The 25,094-nt window shown below is 36.1% G+C and overlaps 1 protein-coding gene across 20 annotated transcripts in view; it reads right to left on the bottom strand.

The window, feature by feature from the left end:
• Positions 1–1,040: 1,040 nt before the first annotated feature.
• The window catches only part of ptprk (protein tyrosine phosphatase receptor type K), a 278,449-nt gene continuing 254,395 nt past the window's right edge, over positions 1,041–25,094 (bottom strand). For 11 of the 20 annotated variants that reach the window (XM_067416692.1, XM_067416698.1, XM_067416701.1 and 8 more), the window contains 8 exons: positions 21,211–21,346; positions 18,797–18,946; positions 17,154–17,327; positions 11,738–11,869; positions 10,303–10,428; positions 9,868–10,031; positions 5,122–5,257; positions 1,041–2,132 (listed from right to left, as the gene is read on the bottom strand). In XM_067416692.1, the coding sequence (XP_067272793.1) occupies positions 2,079–2,132; positions 5,122–5,257; positions 9,868–10,031; positions 10,303–10,428; positions 11,738–11,869; positions 17,154–17,327; positions 18,797–18,946; positions 21,211–21,346 (1,072 nt within the window). In that variant the 3' untranslated portion in view covers positions 1,041–2,078. Of the gene's footprint in view, positions 2,133–5,121; positions 5,258–9,867; positions 10,032–10,302; positions 10,429–11,737; positions 11,870–12,229; positions 12,248–17,153; positions 17,328–18,796; positions 18,947–21,210; positions 21,347–25,094 lie in introns of all 20 variants that reach the window. The other 9 variants (XM_067416690.1, XM_067416688.1, XM_067416697.1 and 6 more) reach the window with 1 other exon arrangement.

Raw genomic sequence — 25,094 nt, 5'->3', positions numbered from 1 at the left:
ATTGTTAAGCAAAGCTGCACCGGGTATTCTGCAAAAGTAGTATGACATACACAGATCCCACATCCTCTGCCTGACTTCATGACATCAGGGCCAAAGCTAAGCTAAAACAAACAGGGATCCAAATCACCGAAACAATCATCCATTCAATGCCACTCATTACACAATAAATCATTTACTACACTGTATAATCTAATTAGTTAGACTTACTTAAAAAAAAAAACCATGCAAACCAACTGGTTGAAAAAACAAGTGAAATAGGAATAGTATGTTGTGCTGACAAATGCTTAGTGACCAAAGGCAACACTTTTTTTATTGCTTATCAAAATGGCACTCAAACCAATCGATTAATCTTAACTTGGATTTCAGGTGTAGTATGTGAATAGTACAGATTACTAGATTTTTAACGTTAACTTAAAAGTGAATCACTGTTGTATTTTACAGTGTAAAAAAATCATGTAGTTTTAACAGAAAGTAGTTGTTGTTGCCAGAATAATCTGTACAAAATACAGTAAAAATGTATTTATTTTTCAATTTATAAGACACAATTATTAATAGGAAAGATCATCAAGTGTAAGATGTCAGACAGGGACGTTTACGCTTTTTCACCGTAAATTATAAGATGATTTGTTTGGTACATTTAACAGAATTTTATTGTAAAATGACATGTAAGGTTAGAGCCCACTGTAAAACATTGTTTTCATGATTTAACTTTTATATCTTTTATCAAATCAACCAGAATACTTAAGGTGGAAAACATAATACTTGTGTTTCTATTTGTTAAACCAATCTTCTTTATTGTATTAACTCAAAATGCTTATTTCAATGAACTCAGTTTTAAAGCAACCAGGTTATGTACTTTTTTTTAAAAAGTTAAACCAACTTTTTTTTTTTTACAGTAATGGAACCAATTAACAGGGATTTACTCTTACTGTTAAAATTACCATTTACTATTCTAGAAATATTGCAATATATTTAATAAAGTTAATCAATAGTATATTTATTTAATAAATATAATAAATAAAGCAAGAAAACCTGACAAATTTGTTCACATTTCCTTTTTTTATTCAAAGTATTTGTACTTTTTGACATTGTATTACAGCCATGAAGCCAACAACTACAGACAAAAAATACATAACTTATTATTTCACATGATGATTTTTTTGTTGTTGTTGTTACTTTGTTTTCTATAAAATGTCTGATCATCATCAATACTGGCTGCAGCTTTCTTCTTAAATTGGCTTTGATCCTAAATACACTAGAGTCTAATACTGTATATATTTTTTAAATGCATACACTTCATTGTTTGCGTGTGTGTGACTTTTTTTTCTCCCCATTTCCAGCACAATACAAATATGAAAACATCAGAAAAAATAGAGCTCTTCTCTTTTCTCCAGAGTCCCTCTCGGAGATCTCCTCAGAAAATGAACAAAATCACAATCGTTACGTAAAACAAATCACTATAGCACTTAAAAGATTTAAAATGAAAAGCAAAATACATTTTATCAAATACAACAAAAAATAACACTACTTAAAACCGCCTCATACAAACAGTGTTTGCAGTGAAAATTTAGGCTAAACAGGGAATGATAATGATTGTTTTGAGCTTTCAAAAATGCAAGTAAACAATAAATACAAACAATGTGCTTCATCCCTATAGACATATTTACACAAGTCTTTGGCTTATGGTCATCATCTGCTACCAAAAACGAAAAGAAGAAACATAATAAGCCAGCCATTAGAGCGAGTGCAGTCTTCTCCTGTTCGCTTTCAATACAATGTCCATCTACACGAGTACAGCTATACATGTTATTCACAGGAACAGTGACAGACACACGCAAATAAAGAGCGCCTTCAGCATGCAACAGCTCGGTCGTAGTGTTTAAAATGGCTGTAAAAAAAGAACATATTAAAAAAACAAACTAAAGAAAATGACCTCGACCAGGTGGCCGGCACTTGAATCCCATGAAAGTCAACACGGATGCAGAGACATTTACCGGGCACTGGCAGCCCGTTTCATTGATGTAAAGAAGCCGAGTGTGTGTGTGTGTTCTGGCTGGACACACAGAGACGGGTCTCCATTACGACGTCTCGATGTACTCCAGGGCCAGATCGTAGCAGAAACGGTACTGCTCCTGCAAAGACAAACCCAATCATGAGCGTTACTGGCACACAACAGAACAAAAGATCCGGATTGTGGGAAAGAAGAACGCTAATATGAGCTTGACAGAAACACTGGCTCTTTACAGAGGATGTGGTGAGATGTTTGAGGCCACAACAGCTTATCATTAAAACATCTCTCTCTGTCTCTGTCTTTTTTGTCTCTCTCTCTCTTTCTCTCTCTCTCTCACACACACTCTCTGTCGCTCTCACACACACTCTCTGTCGCTTTCTCACACACTCTCTGTCGCTCTCTCACACACTCTCTGTCGCTCTCTCACACACTCTCTGTCGCTCTCTCACACACTCTCTGTCGCTCTCTCACACACTCTGTCGCTCTCTCACACACTCTCTGTCGCTCTCTCTCTCTCATACTCTCTGTCACTCTCTCTCTCAATGCTATTTCCTATTTACTCTTTATTTATTAACATAAATGCATGGATTTGTAAACAAACAAGAATAAAATAGATAAGAATTCTCGGTAACACTTTATTTTAAGGTCCAATTCTCAGTTGCGTATTAGTATGCATATTACTGTGATATTGGCTGTTTATTAGAACTTATAAAGCACATATTAATGCATGACCATATTCTACATCCTATAGTCCTACCCAATATCTAAACTTAACAACTGCCTTACTAACTATTAATAAGCAGTACACTGTAAACATGAATAAGTGGCCAACACTAAAAAAATAAATAAATTAGGTAATCAGTTACATCAAAAAGTTAAGAAATTCAAAGTTTAAGCAGAACTCTTCTAAATAGCATATAGCATTAAACACAACTAGAAAAAAGTTTTTAAACTTAAGTTTGTCTAAATTAAAAGAAACAAGTTCATAAAACTCAAAACTATGAAACTTCAGATGATTTAAAAAGTGTCAGTTTTATGAACTCAAAAGAAAAAGAAAGTTCTAAATACTCATGAAAGTTCATTTGATTGAACTCATTTGTTTAATTTAAGTTAACACTACTCAAACTAATTCATTATTTTGAGCGTTAGGGTTTACAGTGGCGTTTATTGAGGCAAAAGTCATAGCTGATAGTTAGCTAATAGTGAGAATCGGAAGGGAAAATTTGACGGACTTGAGGTACAAAATTAGGTTTTCATAGAATGTACCTTAAATTCAGTTAATTTTCCTCAGCTCACACGCAACATTTTATTACATGGTTGCATAAAGCAAGAAAACATTTTTTGCCAGTAGGAGCTATTTTTCATTCACAATACTAATGTAAATGTGATTCCTGTTCCTCTTCAGTCGGTCGTGTTCGACGTTACGTCACGATGCATTGGGATCCAAATAAACAGCCGCTGACTTTTCCATGCTTAGATTCAGATGGTAAATATCATACATTAAGTTGGCTGTCCACCTTAGACATAATCTCCTAATCTCCTAAATTAAGAGACCTAATCTTAAGTCTCTTTAAGTTTTTTCCAGAGCTGTATTTTAATGCTAAATGTATATTTATTAGGGTTGTCAACCGATTAAAATATTTAATCGCGATTAATCGCATATTGTCATGAGTTAACTTGCGATTAATCACAACTTAATCGCACATTTTTATCAGTTCTAAATGTACCTTACATTTATATTTTTCAATACTCTAATCAACATGGGTATGGACAAATATGCACGCATTATGATATTGTACGTTTACTATTAGTGCAACCAAACTCTAGACTAGACGTATCAAAGGTCATAGAAGTTTTTTTTTTTTTTAAAGAACTTGTTCATGTCTCTTAAGCCTAAGCTTAAAAATGTAGAATAAGCAGTGATTTCTCTCATTTTAAGAATATAAATAAAGGGTGTTTTTACACTGGAAGTTTAATTCAGAACAGGGCACAGTTCACATGAAAAATTGGTAATGTGAAAGCTGTGATGCGGACCGGTGAGCGCACCAGGGTCCCGAACCCGAGCCCGAATCCTGGAGGAGGTGCAATCGAACTGTGCCGCGATTGACGTGAACGGTGTGAGAAACACGGACTCTGAAGTGCTCGTTCAGGAAAGTAACCTGCGCATCCGTTTTAGCCGATTATAATGTATAATTCAATACACATGAGTGGTGATGTTAATGATTTACATCGGATATGAGCAAGATCGAGCTTCCAGTGTATTCGCGCATCCCATCCCTTTACAAGCATGCAACAAAAAGCCCCTTCAACCAATATATTGATGCGCGTTCTGTTCTCTATCATACTTTGGATGTTTGTGATTATGTAAGATGGGTTCAACAGAATCAAGTTGAGCAGCGCGGCGGGGAAACCGACCTGGAGTCTAATAAAAGTTCAACAGAAAAAAATGGTAATTATGTAGGCTATATAACGTCACTTGTCTCAGAATAGTAATGTTAATCCTTTTCTTTCCTATTAATGTTTGCAGCTGCATCCTTTACATCTATGGCTTATCTCGATGTCTCCAATTATAATAGGCCACAGATCAAACAAAAAAATGCGTGCTGCATTAGTAAAATTACAGCCGTTAAAATGAATTTGCGTTAATGCGTTATTAATGTGCTCATTTTGACAGCCCTAATATTTATTGAAAAAAAGATATATTATTTTATTTATCAAAATAAAGAGAAAATAGAAAAAACTTTGCTAAAGTGATTGTTTTAAACAAGTATCAACTCAGACATTATTAAAAACATATTTATTTAACTGAAGCATTTGTATCAATCAATACTGTGTGTCTTTTGCCCCGTGTGTCTGTGCCTCGCCACAAGATTTTTAAACATAATAAACCACTTTTATGATTTATTTTCACACAGAATCTGTTGCTCCATCAATGTTCAATACAATTTTTTCTGCAATCATACATTTTGGGAGTCGTGAAAAGCACATTTTTTTCTTAAAATGTGCATTTAGCCTCGTTGTACCCTACTATTAATGAACTAATGGTATAGGTTTAAGGCTAGGGTTTGAGTTAGTGGCTAATGTTAGTGTTCGAGAGGTGCGGTTCATACCGGGCTGTCCACCATATTAGGCTTGCTGTTCCGCAGACTCTTCACAGCATGAAAGACGTCAACGACATTCTGCCGCTTTATCATTTCACACACAATACTGATGGCACAGAACATCCCACTGCGGCCGCCTCCGTTCCTGCACACACACAAATGACAAATGAGAAACGTGTGTGTGTGTGTGTGTTGCCCCATACTTCACCACTGCACTTCACATACATGATATAATCACAGGGTCCTTTCTCATGGAGAAATCGGGTACGGCCGGACTTTTGGCCACATCTTTGGCTTTTTTTATCTCTACACTGTAAATTGCCTTAAAATTTAAAGTACAATCAACTTGTTTAAGATTACGTAGATTACGTCAAACTAACTTAAAAATGAGTTGAGTCTTGTGTAACTTAGAGTGTTATTTTGATGAGTTAAAGCATACAAGTTTATTCATCTTTAGAATATGCTTGCATGAGAATTAAATGTTTCCAGACACCTAATTGCATGTTAAATCATATTAAATAAAACAATTTTTATAGTTTCTAAATTCAATAAATGCAATTATCTGAAGTTTAGAGTGCTTTTATATATATATATATATATATATATATATATATATATATATATATATATATATATATATTGTAGCGACTCAGGCGAATCAAACACACAATCGCCAGGTACATTTAACAAATATGTTTTGAAAGTTGTGCTTACTGACAGACCTTCCCCCAACACAACAGAGAAAGATTCTTCGTCACCCTGGAAACCATCTGATAAGATGTTTTATGGCTCAAAAGAATTTGGCCACATGAAGTCTTATACACAAAGAGCTTAAGACACAGAGCTTTTGCCTCAAATTATAGACAAACCATCTATAAATGAACATGCACCCCAGGACATTATATGTAAACACATAACTGTCTTGTAAAATGTTTATTCCGTATGGTATTTTGCATCTTTTTGTCTTTGTCTTAACAAAGTACTAGTTCAGATAACCTCATATATGTCATGTCTCCTATCAAATTAATGCTCACTTCACGACTTACACTTCCATGTATATCACTTATTCAGAAAATGCAGTGTGTGTTTGTTGCATTAATTATAGTATGAAGACTCAGAGACCCACTGAGTCGAACTTTCAAACAAAGAGCCATAAATCTGCTGAGGAATTTCCCGCCTGGAAATCCCAACAATCTCATTGGTTAAGTCTAACCCTGGAGGGTGGGACTTCTTCCAGACCTTAAAAGACCAGTGGAGACAATCTTCTCGCTCTTACTCCGCTCTTCTCTTCTCCGAAAATCTCTTGCTCTTACTTCTTCAACTCTCTCCCTGTGGGAGCCAACACCCACGGGGGGGCTGGCACTTAAGCCATGCCACCAATGCAGGCCCTCCAAGCAGGCCTCATCTCTTCCAAAAATCTTCTCTTCTACAATCCGATCTTCAAGAACACGAAGCATCGCTAAAGCAAACAGCCGCTTCCCTCCCAACCTCGGAAAGGACCGCCGGACACGCAGAGATACACGCACACAAGCGAGAAGCCAAAACGAAACCAAAAAAAAGAATGCAAGTATTCTTATTCTTACTGCTGTAAAGAGGGTGTGTTATGTCCCCGTTGGGACAAGTTAACTCCGTGAAGGTCGTATTTGAGGAACTGAAGGAAAGCTGTTTCTTACCCTCCCCCACTCTCTTTGTCTCTCTCTCTCTCCCTCTCTTTGTCTCTCTCTCTCTCTTTTATCTCTCTCTAACTTCAGTCTATTCATTATTCTCTTTTATGTATTCTTTCGTTAATATCTATACTTCTACTCTCTTGATGCATATTTAGTATGTACTTTCTGTGTGAATTGTAGTGTTATTTTTAGTCTGTGTTTATTAAACCTCCAAAAGACATTTAATGAGTTGAATCTGTTATTCTGCCACATACACAAAGTCAATGAAACTTGTGATCTAATGTTACCTAACTGCTTATGCTACTATGTTAGTAAAGTAAACTGTATGACCATTTGAAATATTGAACTTATCCTGATCAGTAAAGTTAATGTTTCTTATGCGCTCGTAAAGCAGTAATCCCTTTATTGAGAATTGATTTGAAAAGTCTATAACTAATTTGCGGGACAAACTTAGTAGGATAATTTCAAGCAATTTCATAAAGGGTTACTTGTATTTAATTAAACAATTTTCCCTATCGGAAAATTTTAATACGTAATGAATGACTGGCAAATAATATTCATAAATTCATGAATATTGAATATTAAATCCCTTTTGAGTTAATTATTCCCCGAGACATTAAACTCATGAGTCATAGTTGTTACAATATATATATATATATATATATATATATATATATATATATATATATATATATATATATATATATATATATATATATATATATATATTTTTTTTTTTTAATTTTATTTAACCTTTATTTTACCAGGGAAGTCCCATTGAGTTACAATAACTCTTCTCCCAGGGAGTCCTGGCCAAGACTGGCGGCCAAAAGTTTCAAGAAAATAAAATATACAAAAAAGATACACAATACATCTCTAATCTCTATACATACACTACACAAACAAGTCATTGTACTTAACGTTTATCTGATACAAACATACAAGTGTTGTTAAAAGGCACCTAGTTAAAAACAAGTGCACTGTTCAGTCAGAGCTGACTTTAAAAGATTATTAATAGTATTTATAGATGGAAGTGATTCTAGATTTAAGGTGTTTTGAAGTTCATTCCAGATGTTTGGTGCATATGATGAGAATGCTTTTTTACCAAGGTCTGTTCTTGTTGATAGAATAGTTAATAGTATTTTCTTTGACGACCTTGTCCTGTAAACACTATTTTGGCAAATTAGAAATATAGATGCAATCATGAATATGCAAGTTCATGTCTTGAATTTATGTAACTTAAGCACCTATAAGGAGATTTTCTTGTTTCCTGTGTGAAGTGTGCTTCATTGTATTTAATATGCACTTGTAGTGTACTTCAAATCATGACAGTGTATTTACAAAAACTATACTTGCTGATAATATTATATTAATTAAATAATAAGTGCATTTAAAGAGAGACACTCTCATGACTGTGTTTCTTAACATCTTTTAAAAAGTGAAATCATGTCAAATTAAAGTTTTATTTTAAAGAACATTTAAATAATTTTGTTTTAATTATCTTTTGTCATGCTTTAAAGAAGTTCACTTATTTTGATGTGTCGACTAACATACTAAAGCGCGTGCACTTATAATTGAACAGGAATGTGTGATTTGATATTACATTTAAAGTTAATATATTTTAAATGGACTAACTTGCTACTTCATCATTACAAATATATTTTATACACAGTTCTCACTGTTAACTAGTGTCTTATGATCATGCATATTACTAGGATATTGTCTGTTTATGAGCACTTATAAAGCTCATATTAATGCCTTATTCTGTATGGCCTTATTCTACATCCCTTATTCTAAACTTAACTACCTTACTAACTATTAATCGGCAGTAATTAGGAGTTTATTGAAGGCGTAGTTAATAGTGAATGTGTTCCCCATACTAAAGTGTTGCCAAAGAGTCCATATAAATTATATAAAAGTATATTTTAGTTACTAAATGCTTGTCAATGACATAAATGCAAGACATGAAATTGCATATAAAGATGTGCTTACAATTGGTCAAAAAGCACTCTAAACTTCAGATAATTACAGTTATTGAATTTACAAACTATATAAATGTTTTATTTAATATGAATTAACATGCAATTAAGTGTCTGGAAACATTTAATTCACATGCAGGCATATCCTTGCATAAGTATGTTATTTCTGTAATAAGTGCTGTTATAAAAGCTATGCTACAAAACTAACACTTTAGTTAACTTTACTTAATGTCTAGTTGTTAACTTAATTAACTTAATTGTAAAAATCTAGTACAATTAACATGCTATACCTTATTTACTCAGAAAACCCAAGTTAAGATTAATGGATTTGTTTAAGTGCCATATTGTCAAGAAAAAAACCAAATAAAAAAACTCACCATTATGGTGATCAGTGTTCCCTTTGGTTGAGCTCTTAGAAAATTCATATTATTGTAATTCTCTTCATATTAATGTAGTGATATAAAGCTATACTTCCTAGGTGTTTGTTCTTTGAAACATTGAAATGTGCTTCTTGAGTAAAACCGACTTGACGTGTGAAACATCAGTCATAGTTTGCTCTTCATCTGATGTTTTGTGCGGGTAAATCTGATATCATTGAGCGCAGTATGAGAGCGGCGATTCATTCACAGACAACAGACTGAAAGAAAATCCTGACAAGATATTACTGGAAATTATGAGTAGACTTTCTTTCACAGACAACATTATTTTAAACGGAATACATGATTTCAGCTAAAAGGGTTAGTTCACCCAAAAATGATAATTCTGTCATTAGTTCCTCCTGTGGTTGGCCAGCCGTCAGACCTCCGCTCATCTTCACACACAGATGAAGATATTAGTGTTGAAATCCGATGGCTCAGAAAGGCCTTCATTGACACCAATGTCATTTCCTCTCTCAAGACCCATAAAGGCACTAAAGACGTCGTTACAAAGCCCATCTCACTACAGCGGCTCTACAATCATTGATGAAGACACTAGAAGAGTTTTTACATTACAGGGTGAACTAACCCTTTAATTGTAGCAAAGCATTGTGAAGATCGATGCCATAAATACACAAACTGCTATGTGCTCGTGTTGTGATTGACAGCTGGTCACTGTTCATCTGTACTCACAGGCAGTGTATAATCGTCCGTCCATCGCCTTCCTCACACTCCTCCTGCCATTTGTCCACCTGGAGGATCAGTTTGAGGAACGAGCGCTTGGAGGCGGGGACTTCCCTATGCCCCGCCCACCCCAGGTACTGGAACTGACGGACCATCAGGTAACCTTCCTGAGGCTTAGGACACACACACACATACGCGTTAGGTTTTTGTGAATTGTGGGGACTTTCCATAGGTGTAATGCATTTTACACTGTACAAACTGTACATTCTATCCCACTGCCCCTGAACATACTCATCACGCACGCACGCACGCACGCACACACACACACACACACACACGCACGCACGCACACACACATGTCAATATGACTTCTAACCAAGACAGATGTATGTCTTTATTGCTAAAGAATTTAAGATGTGTGAAAGTAACGTGTGAAAAACTCACTCTGGTCAGGTTGCATATCCTGAAAAGACGACTAATGACGTCGCAGTCCATCGAGCAGGATATGCAGTCCACCTGGACAGGGCCGTATCTCAGCATTCCCTCCTCTGGCCAGTATTGAGGACAACCCTGTACACACACATTACACTCTCATCAAACACAGTAGCCTTTTACCACTGCAGTAACCTATTATAGCCTTTCTCTAAGTCATAAAGTGTTGTTTGGGCTCTACTAGAGCAGGTTTTCCTGCTTTAATGTTGATTATTTCCTCATATTCTCCATCGTTGCGCCTCCTCTCTTCCCAGTCTGTCAGTATCTCTGTTTAGTTCCTATCTCTATGAAGCTCCTCCTTCTGAACAGCACAGTGCGCTCTGATTGGTCGGCTGGAGCAGTGTGTTGTGATTGGTGTTTGGGAAATGTCCCTCCCCTCAACATAACCGCCAGTTTCCACACACGACTAACTAACTCAAACAGGCCCTGCCCTTTTATTCTGCATATTATTTATTTAAATGAGGAATATTGTGACGTGTTCGTTCCCAGAAGAAATCTCAAGACTAAGGATATGTTTACATGAAAACGATGTACTAAAAGGAAAATTCCTTTGAATTTATAGACACAACATTGTTGTCAAAACGATCCCCGTTCACAAAGATTTTACTGCGAAAACGACTAAAAATGCTGCAATCTGCTGTCAGGCCGCTTTCTAAAATAAATAAATAAACACTGCACGCCTATAGACTGAAAAATCATGTAAACTGCATGGGCACGACATCATTGTTTTCACAAATTCATGTTTTTTGTAGTTTACACAGACAATAACAGCTCTGTAAAAAAAATCAAAATCAAAAACAGGCCCTCAAAATGGTGTTTTCGTGTAAATAAACAGCCAAAACACCTAAAAAGTTTACATTTTTAGTTGAAAATGGTGTCACACTGTAAAAACAAAAACAAATAAATCAGGCCCCAATTGAACATTTTCCAGTGACTGATCAAATCATTTTTTTTTAGTTGGTCAAACTGAGTTTCTGTTAATTAAATTGCATCAATTTGGCCAAATGAAACATTTAGATGTGATCAGTCACTAGAAAATGTTCAATTGGGGCCTGATTATTTACAGTGTGACACCATTTTCAACTAAAAATGTAAACTTTTATGTGTTTTGGCCATTAATTTATAATAAATAATCCTGTTTTTTTTTGTTTTGTTTTTTTACATTACATGTAAACAGCTCCTACAACGGAGGCACTTCAGGGAGTTCAGAAACTGACACTGATATAGAGAATAACTCCCGCTGGAGGGACTTTGGGAACCTTTTTAGTGCTCAAACAGCCAAATTACACACTAAAGAAAGATGAAATGATGAAAAAAGAAGCATAACAGGCCATATTTAAATGAACATTGTACATGAAAAATTGTAACACTTGAGCTTGAATCTCACCTGAGCCAAATCGATCTCGTTTAGCATGACGATGGAGGTGCATCCATAGTCGTACACCAGCCTCCAGAAGTCCTTGACGGTGTTGGGAAGCGGATGCTGGGTCACGATGAATGTGGCCGGCTGTCTGTAGCTCTGCACGACATACAACACAATGTACTTCCTGCCAACACTCGCTTCATGACACTTACGCACAACCAAGACAAAGATGGATCGGTTTTCAAGATGGCCGACGTTTGAATGTGTATGATCATGCAAGGACCACAGTGAGCGTTCGGACATGAGAGAATGATGTAAACTTGTGTCGGTACGTGTGTGTGTGTGTCTTTCGTCGATGTGTCAGTGTGATAACTCTGTCAGTGATTAAATGCATTCATTTTTCTTTGCATGCTGTAGCAAACCCAATATAGAGAGGTTGAATGGAAAGTGCTGACATACCACTAAAGCCACGAAACAAATCCAGTCTAACAGAGGCAGAACTGAATCAGAAATTACCTGGTATTCTTCTGACGGCTTGGTTAAAAAAAGTCCAAGAGTTTGTGAAGCGTACGAGGAAGTGATTTAAAATTACCCTCTAAAAGCACAACTTTTTGAGCTCAGCTGTCAAACTACCCAGACGGACGACGTAGTTTCAGACCAGATCCGGCCCACATTTGGTACACATGTGGGCCTGATCTGGGCGACACCATGTTGCTGTCTGGGCACCATCTCCCAGGGTCAAAGGTCAACGGCTGTAGGGATGGCCCGAAACCACAATTTTGGCTTCCGTACAGTACCACAATCTAATACCGAAACACCGATATTAAGTTGATCCCACACTGTCTCATATTGGTGCGGGTATTGCGCGAGAATGAGTACAATTATGCAAGTTTTGAGTTTATAAAGTGGGAAATTACCACAAATGTTTATTAGTAAATTAATCAACAAAGATTATCACATCAAATCAGTCATTTGAAAACTTTCTTGTGAGAAATACTTTCAGTAAAAATCTCTCAAAAAGAGCAAATTCCTTCTGACTTCAAAAGACATTGCATGCTCCGATTCAACATTTTCACGTTCGTTTCAGCACGGCTAACGGAAATCAAATTTAAACAACATATTTTATAGCATTTTGTAATAACTGGTATGGGATAGGAGCTCATACCAACAACACACACACACACACACACGCCTGTAACTTAGAGCGCGCACATTCCACATTACGTTTCCTTAAACAGTCAAATACACAAAATTATGTAAAAATGTCCGTCTTTAGTGAGTTTTCACATAAACACAGTCGGTTGTGTCTAACGCAAATGTAAATAGTGCAATAGGACGCGTGCAAATATTATGAGATCTAAATGTCATTGGTTGAAACGGACGCTGGAGATGTTGTGATATTCGATCTTATTATGACGTATGTGCTTTGATCAGTGTTAAAAGAAAATAAATGTCTCAATGAGATGGTTTGAATGATTCACTGACCTGTCGATCTCTTCAGAAGTCTTAAAGTCAGGATAGTGACAGATGCTTGGCTAGGTTTGATGGCTCTTCATCAGTTTTATAAGCAAAGTCATTACAAGTTTTACTTCTACTCCTCTCTTTATTAATTTGTATTGGGCATCTTGAGTGAGATTCAACCGTTTTATCCATTTTGTTCGTCACATTTGCCGGTTTCGCGTCAGTTTGGGTAGTGCACTGCTATCTAGCGGTGAACTTCGGAACAGCAGCATATACCGAAATGAGCAAAATCATGATATCGTACTGTTTTAAATAAAATATATACCGGTATTCTTCCAGTAGCGGTATACCACGCATCCCTAATCGGCTGTGACGACGCCAATGAATGAACATGTCGTTCTCAGATATACACTGAAAGTGCTCTACATTAGACAGACACAGGCTTCATTACTTCATTAACGCAAACAGCCATGACACATGAACCTCTAGGAGATGGATGCACACCAGTCTAAATACTGAACAAATGCATTCTCAGATTAGAAACTCGCCCTCATGCCACTCCAAACCTGACTTTCTTTCTTCCGTGGAAGACAAACGGAGAGATTCTGCAGAATCTGTGGGCAGCATGTAATGAAATCATGCAGTGACTCTCAAAACTCATTTGTGCTTGTGCTCAATTCACACATGTCGCCTTGAGGTGGAAAGTGAGAATGAGTGTGTGTGTGGTATGGACTACTTTTGTTGTATGAAGTAAACACTGGGCTAAACATCTCCATTTGTGTTCCACAGAAAGAAAGAAAGAAAGAAAGGAAACATCCAGGTCTGAAATGACTTGAGGGTGAGAAATGATGACAAAAGCACGGTAAATTCCCCTGTGTTGAATTAACAGCGCTCTGTGTTCATATGAGAACCACCGGTAGGGTGGTAGTTAATTAGCTACTTAAGTCATTAATTGAGTAATGAGTGTTTGATTAATAAAGACACCTGATGATAACGAGCAGAATCACTAGAGGAAAGAGAAACACAAGGACTGAACTAACTTCAGTCATAGGCCTAAAGCTTGGACCATACTCTGCAAGAATAAAGAAATGTGCTCGTTTTCTCGAGGTGTCAAGAACAAGAACAAAGTTTGTTCTGGCCAGTACATGCCATATTTCACGAGAAAAGCAGGAGCCAATCATCTGCGTTTCTCCGCATTAAACCCGCCCACTTTAAATGTCTGACCAATCACAAAATAGTTCTCGGACACCCGTGAGAAAAAAGTTCTGCTCAGGCGATGTGTCGAGAACAAGCTGCGAGAACTCCCAAACCAGGGCTGTGAGAACAAAATGAAGCCATTTTGTTCCTACAGCCCGGGGAGCGAGAACTTTTTTCTCTTTTCCTGCGGAGTATGTGGAAGGCTTAAAGGCTTCAACAACTGAGAAAAAAGTTCTCACTCCTTGTCTCGCAGCTTGTGCTTATGGTTCAAAGACCACAAACTCATATAAAAAGTCAAGAGTCCAGCTGCCCAACTAAAGGAAACACTGATCCCCATAAAGGTGATCCAACATTTTTAATAAAACATCAACAACTAACCCTCGCCATAAGAAGTGTATACGAATGACAGGATCGAATAAAGTCAAACTGGTTAGTAATAAGAGAGATTTAATGTCTTTTCAGAGCCTATTTTTGCTTTGCTGCTGACGCTCAATTAAAGTGAAAGTACACTTTTGATAGACAAAATAAATATGCTTTCACACAATCAGTGCTCAAAATGCACACAAGAAGCATGTGTAGTGTGTTTTAACAAGAACTAGAATATATATATCATAAAAGAAAAATATTTGTAGACGATTTATCCATTTAAACTTGTTTTAATTAGCCAGTTTGGGTCAAAGTATGCTTATTATTATAAAATATAGTAAAAATAAAGTAAACTAGCCAGAAAATACTCAGACAACCCGAATCAAACCCGAGTGCACGTTTCTTTTTTTTTGTGTCCGCAAAGTTTGCCATCTTGTTGTAAACATATCAAAGTATGAATGAAACGTCATGATCGGAGCTGTTTTATTGGTTGTGTTTGTCGTTTAACATTTACATGCGAATGTTGTAGCCTACACCTCCCCATCTTAACAAACTTTCAAGACTATCAAGTTTATAAATGAACAACTTCTAAAAACAAATATAGGCTGGTTGTCTTTATAAAGAAATACTCACTTATATGATATAAGTGAGCATTATATGTAGCGTTGGAGCCACTGCTGTGACTGAAGTTAGTTCAGTGCTTGTGTTTCTCTTTCCTCTAGTGATTCTGCTCGTTATCATCAGGTGTCTTTAATAATCAAACACTCATTACTCAATTAATGACTTAAGTATCTAATTAACTCTAACACTGCTTCAGTGTTACTTTAACACCCTACCGGTGGTTCCCATATGAACACAGAGCGCTGTTAATTCAACACCGGGGAATTTACTGTGCAGAATTTGAGTCAACTTGTCCTTTAATAAATGAAAAAATCAAAGCAAGAGATTCACAGTTTACACTTACCTCGCCCTTTCCAATAAGGTCACCAAAATAGTTTGGACTATTATTTTTGGAAACCCAAATAGAGGAAAGTTCAATTTAGGACTACATACAGCCATCAAGAAGAATTTGTTAATTATGCTCCCAAAAAAGAAGCTAATGGAAATATTTATTGATTCAAGACAAATAATCGTAACCCTAACCCACCTGGAATAGGTTTTTAAAGTGGCTCACGTCTTGCCACCTGGATTTGTCTCTAGCTTTCTGTAGCTCCGTTCCAAAATCCAGTGAGTGATTTCGCTACTATCTCCACTGGCTGCTGCAATCCATAACTCGCAAACAACCGATCCGGAAGCAGCGACACATGAGAAGCGCTCAAGTAACTCAACTGAGCTCGATGTTAGCATGTTGCGAATCCACAGGCACAAATACTGGGGTCAAATCATTCATTTTAATTACGCTGAGCTGTTATCAATGTGTTTTTAAAGGGTTAGTTCACCCCAAAATGAAACTGATATCATTAACTCCTCTCCCTAATGTCATTCCACACCCGTAAGACCTCCGTTCATCTTCACACACAGTTTAAGATATTTTATATTTAGTCCGAGAGCGTATGCAAGTGTATGCACACTATACTGTCCATGTCCAGAAAGGGAATAAAAACATCATCACAGTAGTCCATATGAGACATCAGTGGGTTAATTAGAGTCTCTTGAAGCATCCGAAATACATTTGGGTCCAAAAATAACAAAAACTACGACTTTATTCAGCATTGGCTTCTCTTCCGCGTTTGTGTTCAATCCTCAAATAAAGATTTGAACGGTTATGAATCAGCGAATTGATTCATGATTCAGATCGCCAATATCTCGTGATTTCAGCAGTTTGACACGCGATCCGAATAATGAATCAATACGCTGATTCATAACCGTTCAAATCTTTATTTTAAGATTCATGATTCATGATTCGGATCGCGTGTCAAACTGAATAAAGTCGTAGTTTTTGTTATTTTTGGACCCAAATGTATTTTGGATGCTTCAAGAGACTCTAATTAACCCACTGATGTCTCATATGGACTACTGTGATGATGTTTTTATTCCCTTTCTGGACATGGACAGTATAGTGTGCATACACTTGCATACGCTCTCGGACTAAATATAAAATATCTTAAACTGTGTGTGAAGATGAACGGAGGTCTTACGGGTGTGGAACGACATTAGGGGGAGGAGTTAATGACAAATGTAATTTTTGGGTGAACTAACCCTTTAAGTACTAAAGAAAATGCATGAGTATTCATTCATACTGAAATGAGCAATGTTGGCTAAAACTAGGTATCTTTGAAGGCGGCAGAGTTTCTTTTGGCTGGCCTTCGTCAGCAGCTCACTAGGTTTTGGAACAGAGCATATATCTAACATAAAGGAGACGAGGAAAAAGAGAGACAGCGAGGTCTCTAGAAGATGAAAGCGTAGCAATACTTACATCCATGAGTGCTGCGTTGATGTAATTACTGCTCTCGCCGTCGACGGTGATGAGGAAGGGCAGACAGCGGTCGGGCGGGAGGTTGTCCATGAAGCGGTTCTTGTCGTGATTTCGAGGGAGGAGAGCAATGCTGCAATCTTCAGGCTGAGGCTGAGGGGTCACTGAATTCAGCGTCTGGGCAGGACATAGTGGACACACCACGATTAAAAGCCTGGACAATTGCAGGTGGGGCCAATTCTGCTGAGAATGGAAGCCAGAGCTTTTTCTGTTAAAGTCAAAGGCTGCGAGTCATATCAAACTCTATGGGATTGATGGCTGACATCAGATCGCTTATTAGAAATTCATTTAAATGGGAATTTTAAAAAGTTGTCAATGGAAACATGACTGAAATATATATATATATATATATTTTTTTATTTTTATTTGGTTGAATTAAGAAAACAAGACGAACTAGGTAAATAAACATGAACTATGGTATTGAAAACGTTTTTAAAAAAAGTATGTTTAATTCAAATTTAATTCAAATGTATTGTCATATGTACAGGAAACAGTCGTCACACAGCACAATTAAATTCTTATTCTACGAATCCTCCCAGCAACATTAAACATCAATTCAACAAATAACAAGTGGCATTTAAACTTACCTAAACTTCACCTTAATTTCATACAGTAATTACAACTAAATCTATCAAGTTGAAAAAGGAAATACAAGTCAGTGGAAATTGTTTACTCAATAACAAGTTGAGTGAACTTGAACTTTGGTGAAGAAACCTCACTTTCATAAAGTTATTCCAACTAAACTTTATAAGTCCAAATAACTAAATTTGTCCAGCTTTAAATACTTAATATTCCAAATAAATTCAACTAAACGAAGTCCGTGGGAATTCATAACTCAAAAAGTTAAGTTGAGTGAACAAAAAACATTTTAGAGTTAACTTTTTGCACTGAAAACTTAAGTTCACAACATACTTAATATTTTATGTAAGTTGAAAAATACATAATATTCTAACTAATACAACTAAGTCAGTGTAAATTAATAACAAAATATTATACTTAATATTTTAATTTGAGAAAGTTATTCTAATTAAACTTTGTAAGCTGAAATAACTTTGTCAAGCTAAAAAAACATAATATTTTAAGTAAGTTGAAATATATTTAATATTCTAAGTTTAAATATTAAGTCATCAAAGTTATTTTAATTAAACTTTATAAGTTCAATAACTTTCTAAGTAAATTCTTAGTAAACATATTTTCAGTAAAAAAATACTTAATTATTCTAATACAACTAAACGGAGTCAGTGGAAATTAATTACTTAAAAAGTTTGAGTGAGTGAGTTGAGGGAACACGAACTTTGGTACCAAAAACTTAAAAGTTAAAGTTATTCCAACTAAACTTTATGAGCTCAAATAACTTAAAATGTCAAGTTAAACATACTTAATATTTTAAATCAATAATATTTAACTTAAGATAACTCAAGGAGTTAAGTCAACGCAATTTTATAAGTACATAATATTGCTTATTTTTTTATGAATGCTAGTAGTGTGTTGGGTCTCCACTTGATGCTGAATGTAAAATCCGGGTCCCGAAGTAAAGCCAGTACAGAAGCTTTGCCATAAATGATGTAAAAAGCATTTTTATGTACCTGGAACTCGTCTTTGAGGTGAGAGGAATTGCTCTGAGAATCGATGCGGATCATGTCGTAGTATGCGGCTTTGAACTCGCACACAGGGATCGCCGTCTCGCCACACAAACAGGCCTCCAGGATGGCATCGTGGATGAAGATGTACTGCTCCTGAGAGCCAGAGGGAAACAGGGTTTGTGTGTCATCTATGCAAGAGCAGCAGTGGCCAAAAGAGATGACCGGAGCGGAGATTGGCTTTTAATGACCTACCAGTTTGACTGAACCATCAAAATATGAGGAAAATATTTTGACAACACTATTTTATGGTCCAGTTCTCAGTTGCTTATTATCATGCATATTTACTAGGATATTGTCTGTTTATTAGCACTTATAAAGCACATATTAATGCCTTATTCTGCATGAGCTTATTCTACATCCCTTAATCCGACCCAATACCTAAACTAACAACTAGCTTAACTTTTAATAAGCAGTAAACTAGAAGTTTATTGAGTGACAAGTTGTAGTTAATAGTGAGAATTGGACCCTAATCTAAAGTGTGACCAATATTTTATATATATATATATATATGTGTGTGTGTGTGTGTGTGTGTGTGTGTGTGTGTGTGTGTGTGTGTGTGTGTGTGTGTGTGTGTGTGTGTGTGTATGTTAAATATGAGCGAAGAAAAAAACACAAAAAAAACACTTTAGCATACATTGACTACAACATAATCAGTTATTAATGTGTTGTTGGTTCTCTGCTTTTTGCATGTGTTCATGATTTCTTTAAATGTCAGCCTGGCCAAAGATCATGTCTCACAATTTGTCATGTTTCAAACTCCATGCACAACTATGCAATATGCTTAAGTAATCTTTACATAAATTGCTAATAATATTGAAATAAATGGCTGAAGATGTCCATTTTCCAAAGCGGGACATTACTTTTGGCACTTTTTGAATTTAAGCACAACAACCATATGGGTCTGATCAACATGTAGGAGTCCCACTGTGACTAAATTGCAACACTAGTATAAAGCAATTAAACGATACCTCAGGAACACTGCACTTAAAGCCTTTATATATAATGCATTATGACAGTATTTTTGATGCTTTAAATATATCTTGTAATGCACCTTATAATGCATTTTATGATCTCATGAATAATTGTAATCACAGTTATAATAGATTAAAACACATGACAAACAGATGTAACGAGGAATCTGCAAATATTACTATGCACTTTAACTTTGGTTACAATTATAAAAAGATATGATGCATTATAACATACATTATGACTACCTTTATAATACAGGCTTTAAGTGTTACCAATCCCGCTCTTAAGTACATTTAACGTAACATCCCACACTGAAATGCATCCTGACACCGTGTATGGCTGCTTTTTCTTTTTCTTTTTTGGTAAATACTGCAGAAATGCAACAGTGGCCCTTAGTGGTCAAGACTGAGGTTTCATTCTTCTATCTGCTTTCTAGAGGCCAGTAAATCAGGCTCAGGTACTGAAACAGACACTAATTCAAACCCTTTAGCTTACAGGGAAGGTTCATCAAGAAAGTTGTATTTTGTATATTCAATCATATCAAAATTGATAACTAGTGGCATCCTAAAAACACACACTGTAAAAAAATCCACCTCACAAAAAATTAGGCTAACGATTATGTTTTAGTTAACTGGACAATTAAATACAAAAAAGTTGGCTTAACCAGTGAAAATAAGCTGGTTAGACCAACCTAGTAACCAAGTTAACAATGCATTCTGGGAGCATCATGCAAAACTCATCCACGGCTCCAAGCATGCATTGCAGCATGAAGCGCATCAACGTTGTTGAGATTCGTGGGCTGATTATTGATTATTGATGAGTAAATCTCACAGGAGGTCAAACGTGCTTAATGTACAATCGGTTTTAAACCTTATTGAGCTTTTCTGATTAAAACCGTGCTGGATCTTTTCTAGAATCACAATAAAACAAAGTTAATAATACGATTCTTTAACATTAGTGTTTCTCAGGCTGCTGAATAAGAATTGAATCATTGTGTAGTGGTTTAATTCACTGATTTTATGACTGAGTTAAATAAACCACGTCACAATGATTCAATTCTTATCCAGCCGCCAGAGAAACACTAACGTTAAAGAGTCGTCAAACTGCCCAACCACAGAAAACACTGAAAATACAGAACAATTACAACAACAACAAAAACCCAGATAAAAACTCATTCAGCTGAACAAAAGATCTTAAACTGGAAGACGTGACTTTACTCAGTAATTTGAGTTGAATGAACTACTTTGTGTAAAAGTTGAGTGAACTCAAAAACGCTGGGCAGCAAGTTGCCTTACAAGTTTATGTCAACTTTTCTTTTTTTACAGTGTATAAAATGGGGATAAATAAAATACCAGAGCACGCTTGCGTGTCAGAAGGCGTCGTACCTCAGTCTGAACCATGTTGATTCGTCTGGAGCGCAGAGCTTTGACACAGTTATAGATGTCCACCACACCCTCTCTCTCGGCCATGTCCAGCATGATGTCAATCACGATGTAACATCCTGTCCGCCCGGCTCCCGCACTGAGAGAGAGAGAGAGAGAGAGGGAGAGGGAGAGGGAGAGAGAGAGAGAGAGAGAGAGAGAGAGAGAGAGAGAGAGGGAGAGGGAGAGGGAGAGGGAGAGGGAGAGAGAGAGAGAGAGAGAGAGAGAGAGGGAGAGGAGAGAGAGAGAGAGAGAGAGGAGAGGGAGAGGGAGAGGGAGAGAGAGAGAGAGAGAGAGAGAGAGAGAGGAGAGAGAGAGAGAGAGAGAGAGGGAGAGGAGAGGGAGAGGGAGAGGGAGAGAGAGAGAGAGAGAGAGAGAGAGAGAGAGAGAGGGAGAGAGAGAGAGAGAGAGAGAGAGAGAGAGAGAGAGAGAGAGAGAGAGAGAGAGAGAGAGAGAGAGAGAGAGAGGAGAGAGGGAGAGGGAGAGGGAGAGAGAGGGAGGAGAGGGAGAGACCACAACTCACACACACACACAAAACAGAGACAGCCATTAAAATAGGTTCTGGCACATATAATGCAATACAATGATGCGTATACAACCCTGGTAACACTTTAGTGTGAGGAACACATATCCACTATTAACTCCGACTTCTGCCTCAATAAACTCCTAATTTACTGCTTATTAATAGTTAGTAAGGTAGTTTTTGGTAGCGTTTAAGTTTAGGTATTGGGTCGGATTAAGGGATGTAGAATAAGCTCATGCAGAATAAGGCATTAATATGAGCTTTATAAGTGCTCATAAACAGACAATATCCTAGTAATATGCATGATCATAAGACACTAGTTAATAGTTAATAACTGAACCCTAAAATAAAGTGTTACCGAAACCCTCATAAATTTAAAATACATTTAAAGGTAATTAAATTAGGCCTACTTCATTTACTTTGTGACAAAGTATTGTAAAATATCATCAATTAGATATATTTCATGGAATAACTGATGAAGATTATTTAGATTGTACTAGTGATGTTACCAAAATACCAGAAAAACCTCACAGTTATTAGTGGTTACGATGCAAAAGCTAAAAAGTATCGGAACACACGCTCTTACACTTACATGTTTAAAAATAACAACTCATTAAGACCTAAACTGCATAATAAGAACAGTTATAGTTACATTTATACTGTATTTTTAAGTACTTAAGTAGTGCATTAGCTTTTTTTCAATATGCATCCTCATAATCCATTTTGCATTGATTTATAAGTAGTAATTAGTCAGTCATATGAGTCCATGAATGGTAATTTAGATTAGTTTAAATCTAGATCTCCTCAGCGATGCATGGTTTTGCTTATTGCAGTTTAAAATTATACTTTAAAAAATAATGTTGTAGTGTTTTGCTAGTATGCAACATTAAAAAAGACATTTCTTCAACTGTTTGTAATAATGATACTTTTTCATTCACATGAATGGTATGGTACTTTAGCCTCAATAAACTCCTAATTTACTGCTTATTAATAGTTAGTAAGGTAGTTTTTGTAGCGTTTAAGTTTAGGTATTGGGTCGGATTAAGGGATGTAGAATAAGCTCATGCAGAATAAGGCATTAATATGAGCTTTATAAGCAACAATAGCCACATTTATTACTACAGTTCATTAGTTACATTTATAACTAAACAACTTCAAATGAGCACATCGTCATGATTTCTTAACATCTGCTTTATTGAATCCTGTGTTTTCACTTAAAGCCATCAATGATGCATTTATAGAGGTTAGTATTTATAACACAACACGGCTATTAATAACAATACAGTCACTTATTTGACAGAAATCTATTAACAAGCCATGGTAACTATAATATAACAATATTATATCATTGCAGGCCACATCTTTATAAATACATTCATAAAACCCTGACCCCTTAATACTAATAAACCAACGTATAGTTGATTATGAGCATCGAAAAAGCAAATGCATAGCTTATAAGCAATTATAAAAATTATACAAATGTAACTATACCTGTTTTTGTAATGCAGTATAGTATAATGAGTCTTTAGCATATAGTATAGTACTTAAGTATAATAAATCATTATAAGCATGGGCTTCATAGAAAGTGTTGCCAATAAAAAAAAATTTAACAAGAGAAAATCCCATATTAGTTAATTATTAATGCAAATATTAATTGTACGTAAAAACTCTTACTTACAATGGCTCTGCACTAGAACACACGCTGAGCAATGCCTGTGATTTACAGTGTAATTAGAAACCTGTGACACTCTTCAGAGCACAGCAACGTGTGTGTGTGTGTGTGTGTGTGTGTGTGTGTGTGTGTGTGTGTGTGTGTGTGTGTGTGTGTATATAAAATCAGGCTGCCATCCTCACATCTGTTCAATTTCAGTATCGACTTTTTCCACTAGTTGTAAGGACAGATATGCCACTGCACTGTTGCTAAAAGAAGCTAGATGTGTTAGTCAACCTCAACTAATCAACTATTTAAAGGCGCTCAGACTTTGGCAGTTTGACTGAATAAAAGACCAACGACAGCAGCAATCAAAGAACCAGTTGAAAGGAAAAGAAAGCTGCATCATGGGATTGTTGCACGCAGCAATGCAGATCAGACCACATCCTGTTCTCGGGGCTCGAGCGGCAGGCAACGTGGTAATGTAAAATGGTAACTTTATTTTGGGCCCATTTATCACATCGGGCAGAAATAAAGAGCACAAAGAGCCGTCGGAGCTGCTGTGACTCGGGCCAACAGTGTCATATGTGGATGCGTGTGAGCGGGGCAAAGTAACAGAACCGACCACAATGAGCTGTGGTACGAACAGGAAGTGATGTCACTAACCTATGACAATGCATTCTCCTCTACAACACAGGAATGGATCCTAACAGAGAGACGAGCCGACAAATACGTGTAGAAGAGGATAGAAAATGTCGACATTATGACATTTCATTAGCCACTTTTACTCATGAAAGCTGTTAAAATGTGGTAAAATTGACAGAAGCCATTTCACACAAGCAATGGCTTTCCATGTTTTATTCATTCTGCTTCTGTTCACATGCAAGACTACACTGCAAAAAAGCTTTTCTTACTTAGTATTTTTGTCTTGTTTCTAGTCAAAATATCTACAAATTCTTACATTAAGAAACATTTACTAGACAAGCAAAAATTATTGTCTTGTTTTGTGAACAAGTAACTCAAAATTAAGAGAGTTTTTGCTTAAAATAAGATAAAAACACTCTTAATTGTGAGTTATTTTTCCCCAAAACAAGACATTAACTTTTGCTTGTCTAGTAAATACTTCTTGTTTAAAGATTTTTTAGATGTTTGGACTAGAAACAAGACAAAAATACTAAGTAAGAAAATCATTTTTTGCAGTGTGTAGCCAGCTATGAGGTCTGGACCTCTGTATTTTTCCGAGATGGATATAATAAATGTCGTGAAGAAATTGACTAATGGAGTATTAACGCTAATTTAGTGCTGCAAGGATATCGACAGCGCCAAGATCTTCTCATCTGAGCTGTCATAGGATAGAAATGTTAAACAACCGACAAAAATAATCATGCAAAACTAGTAAAATTGTCTAATTTCACCATTTTGAATTAAAAAAGGACATTAACAAAGCCAATTTCATCCGATTAGGCATAAGATAATGAATGGGTATGTACATATTGCAAATGACTTTAATAAACTTATTTACCTAGCGTTTGTAACCTTCAGTGACTTAACTTGTCTAAGAAAGTGCTTTATAAAATATAAGCTAAATATCAGTCGACCCCATGTTTACGTTCTTCACAGACACAGACGAAAATGAAAAGACTATCGGTATCACTTTAGTATGAGGAACACATA

This window comes from Pseudorasbora parva, chromosome 15 (genome assembly GCF_024679245.1).
Source record: "Pseudorasbora parva isolate DD20220531a chromosome 15, ASM2467924v1, whole genome shotgun sequence".
In the NCBI taxonomy this organism is placed as follows: Eukaryota; Metazoa; Chordata; class Actinopteri; order Cypriniformes; family Gobionidae; genus Pseudorasbora; species Pseudorasbora parva.
Note: the sequence above shows the minus strand (reverse complement) of the source record. Positions and strands in the feature narration are given on the sequence as shown.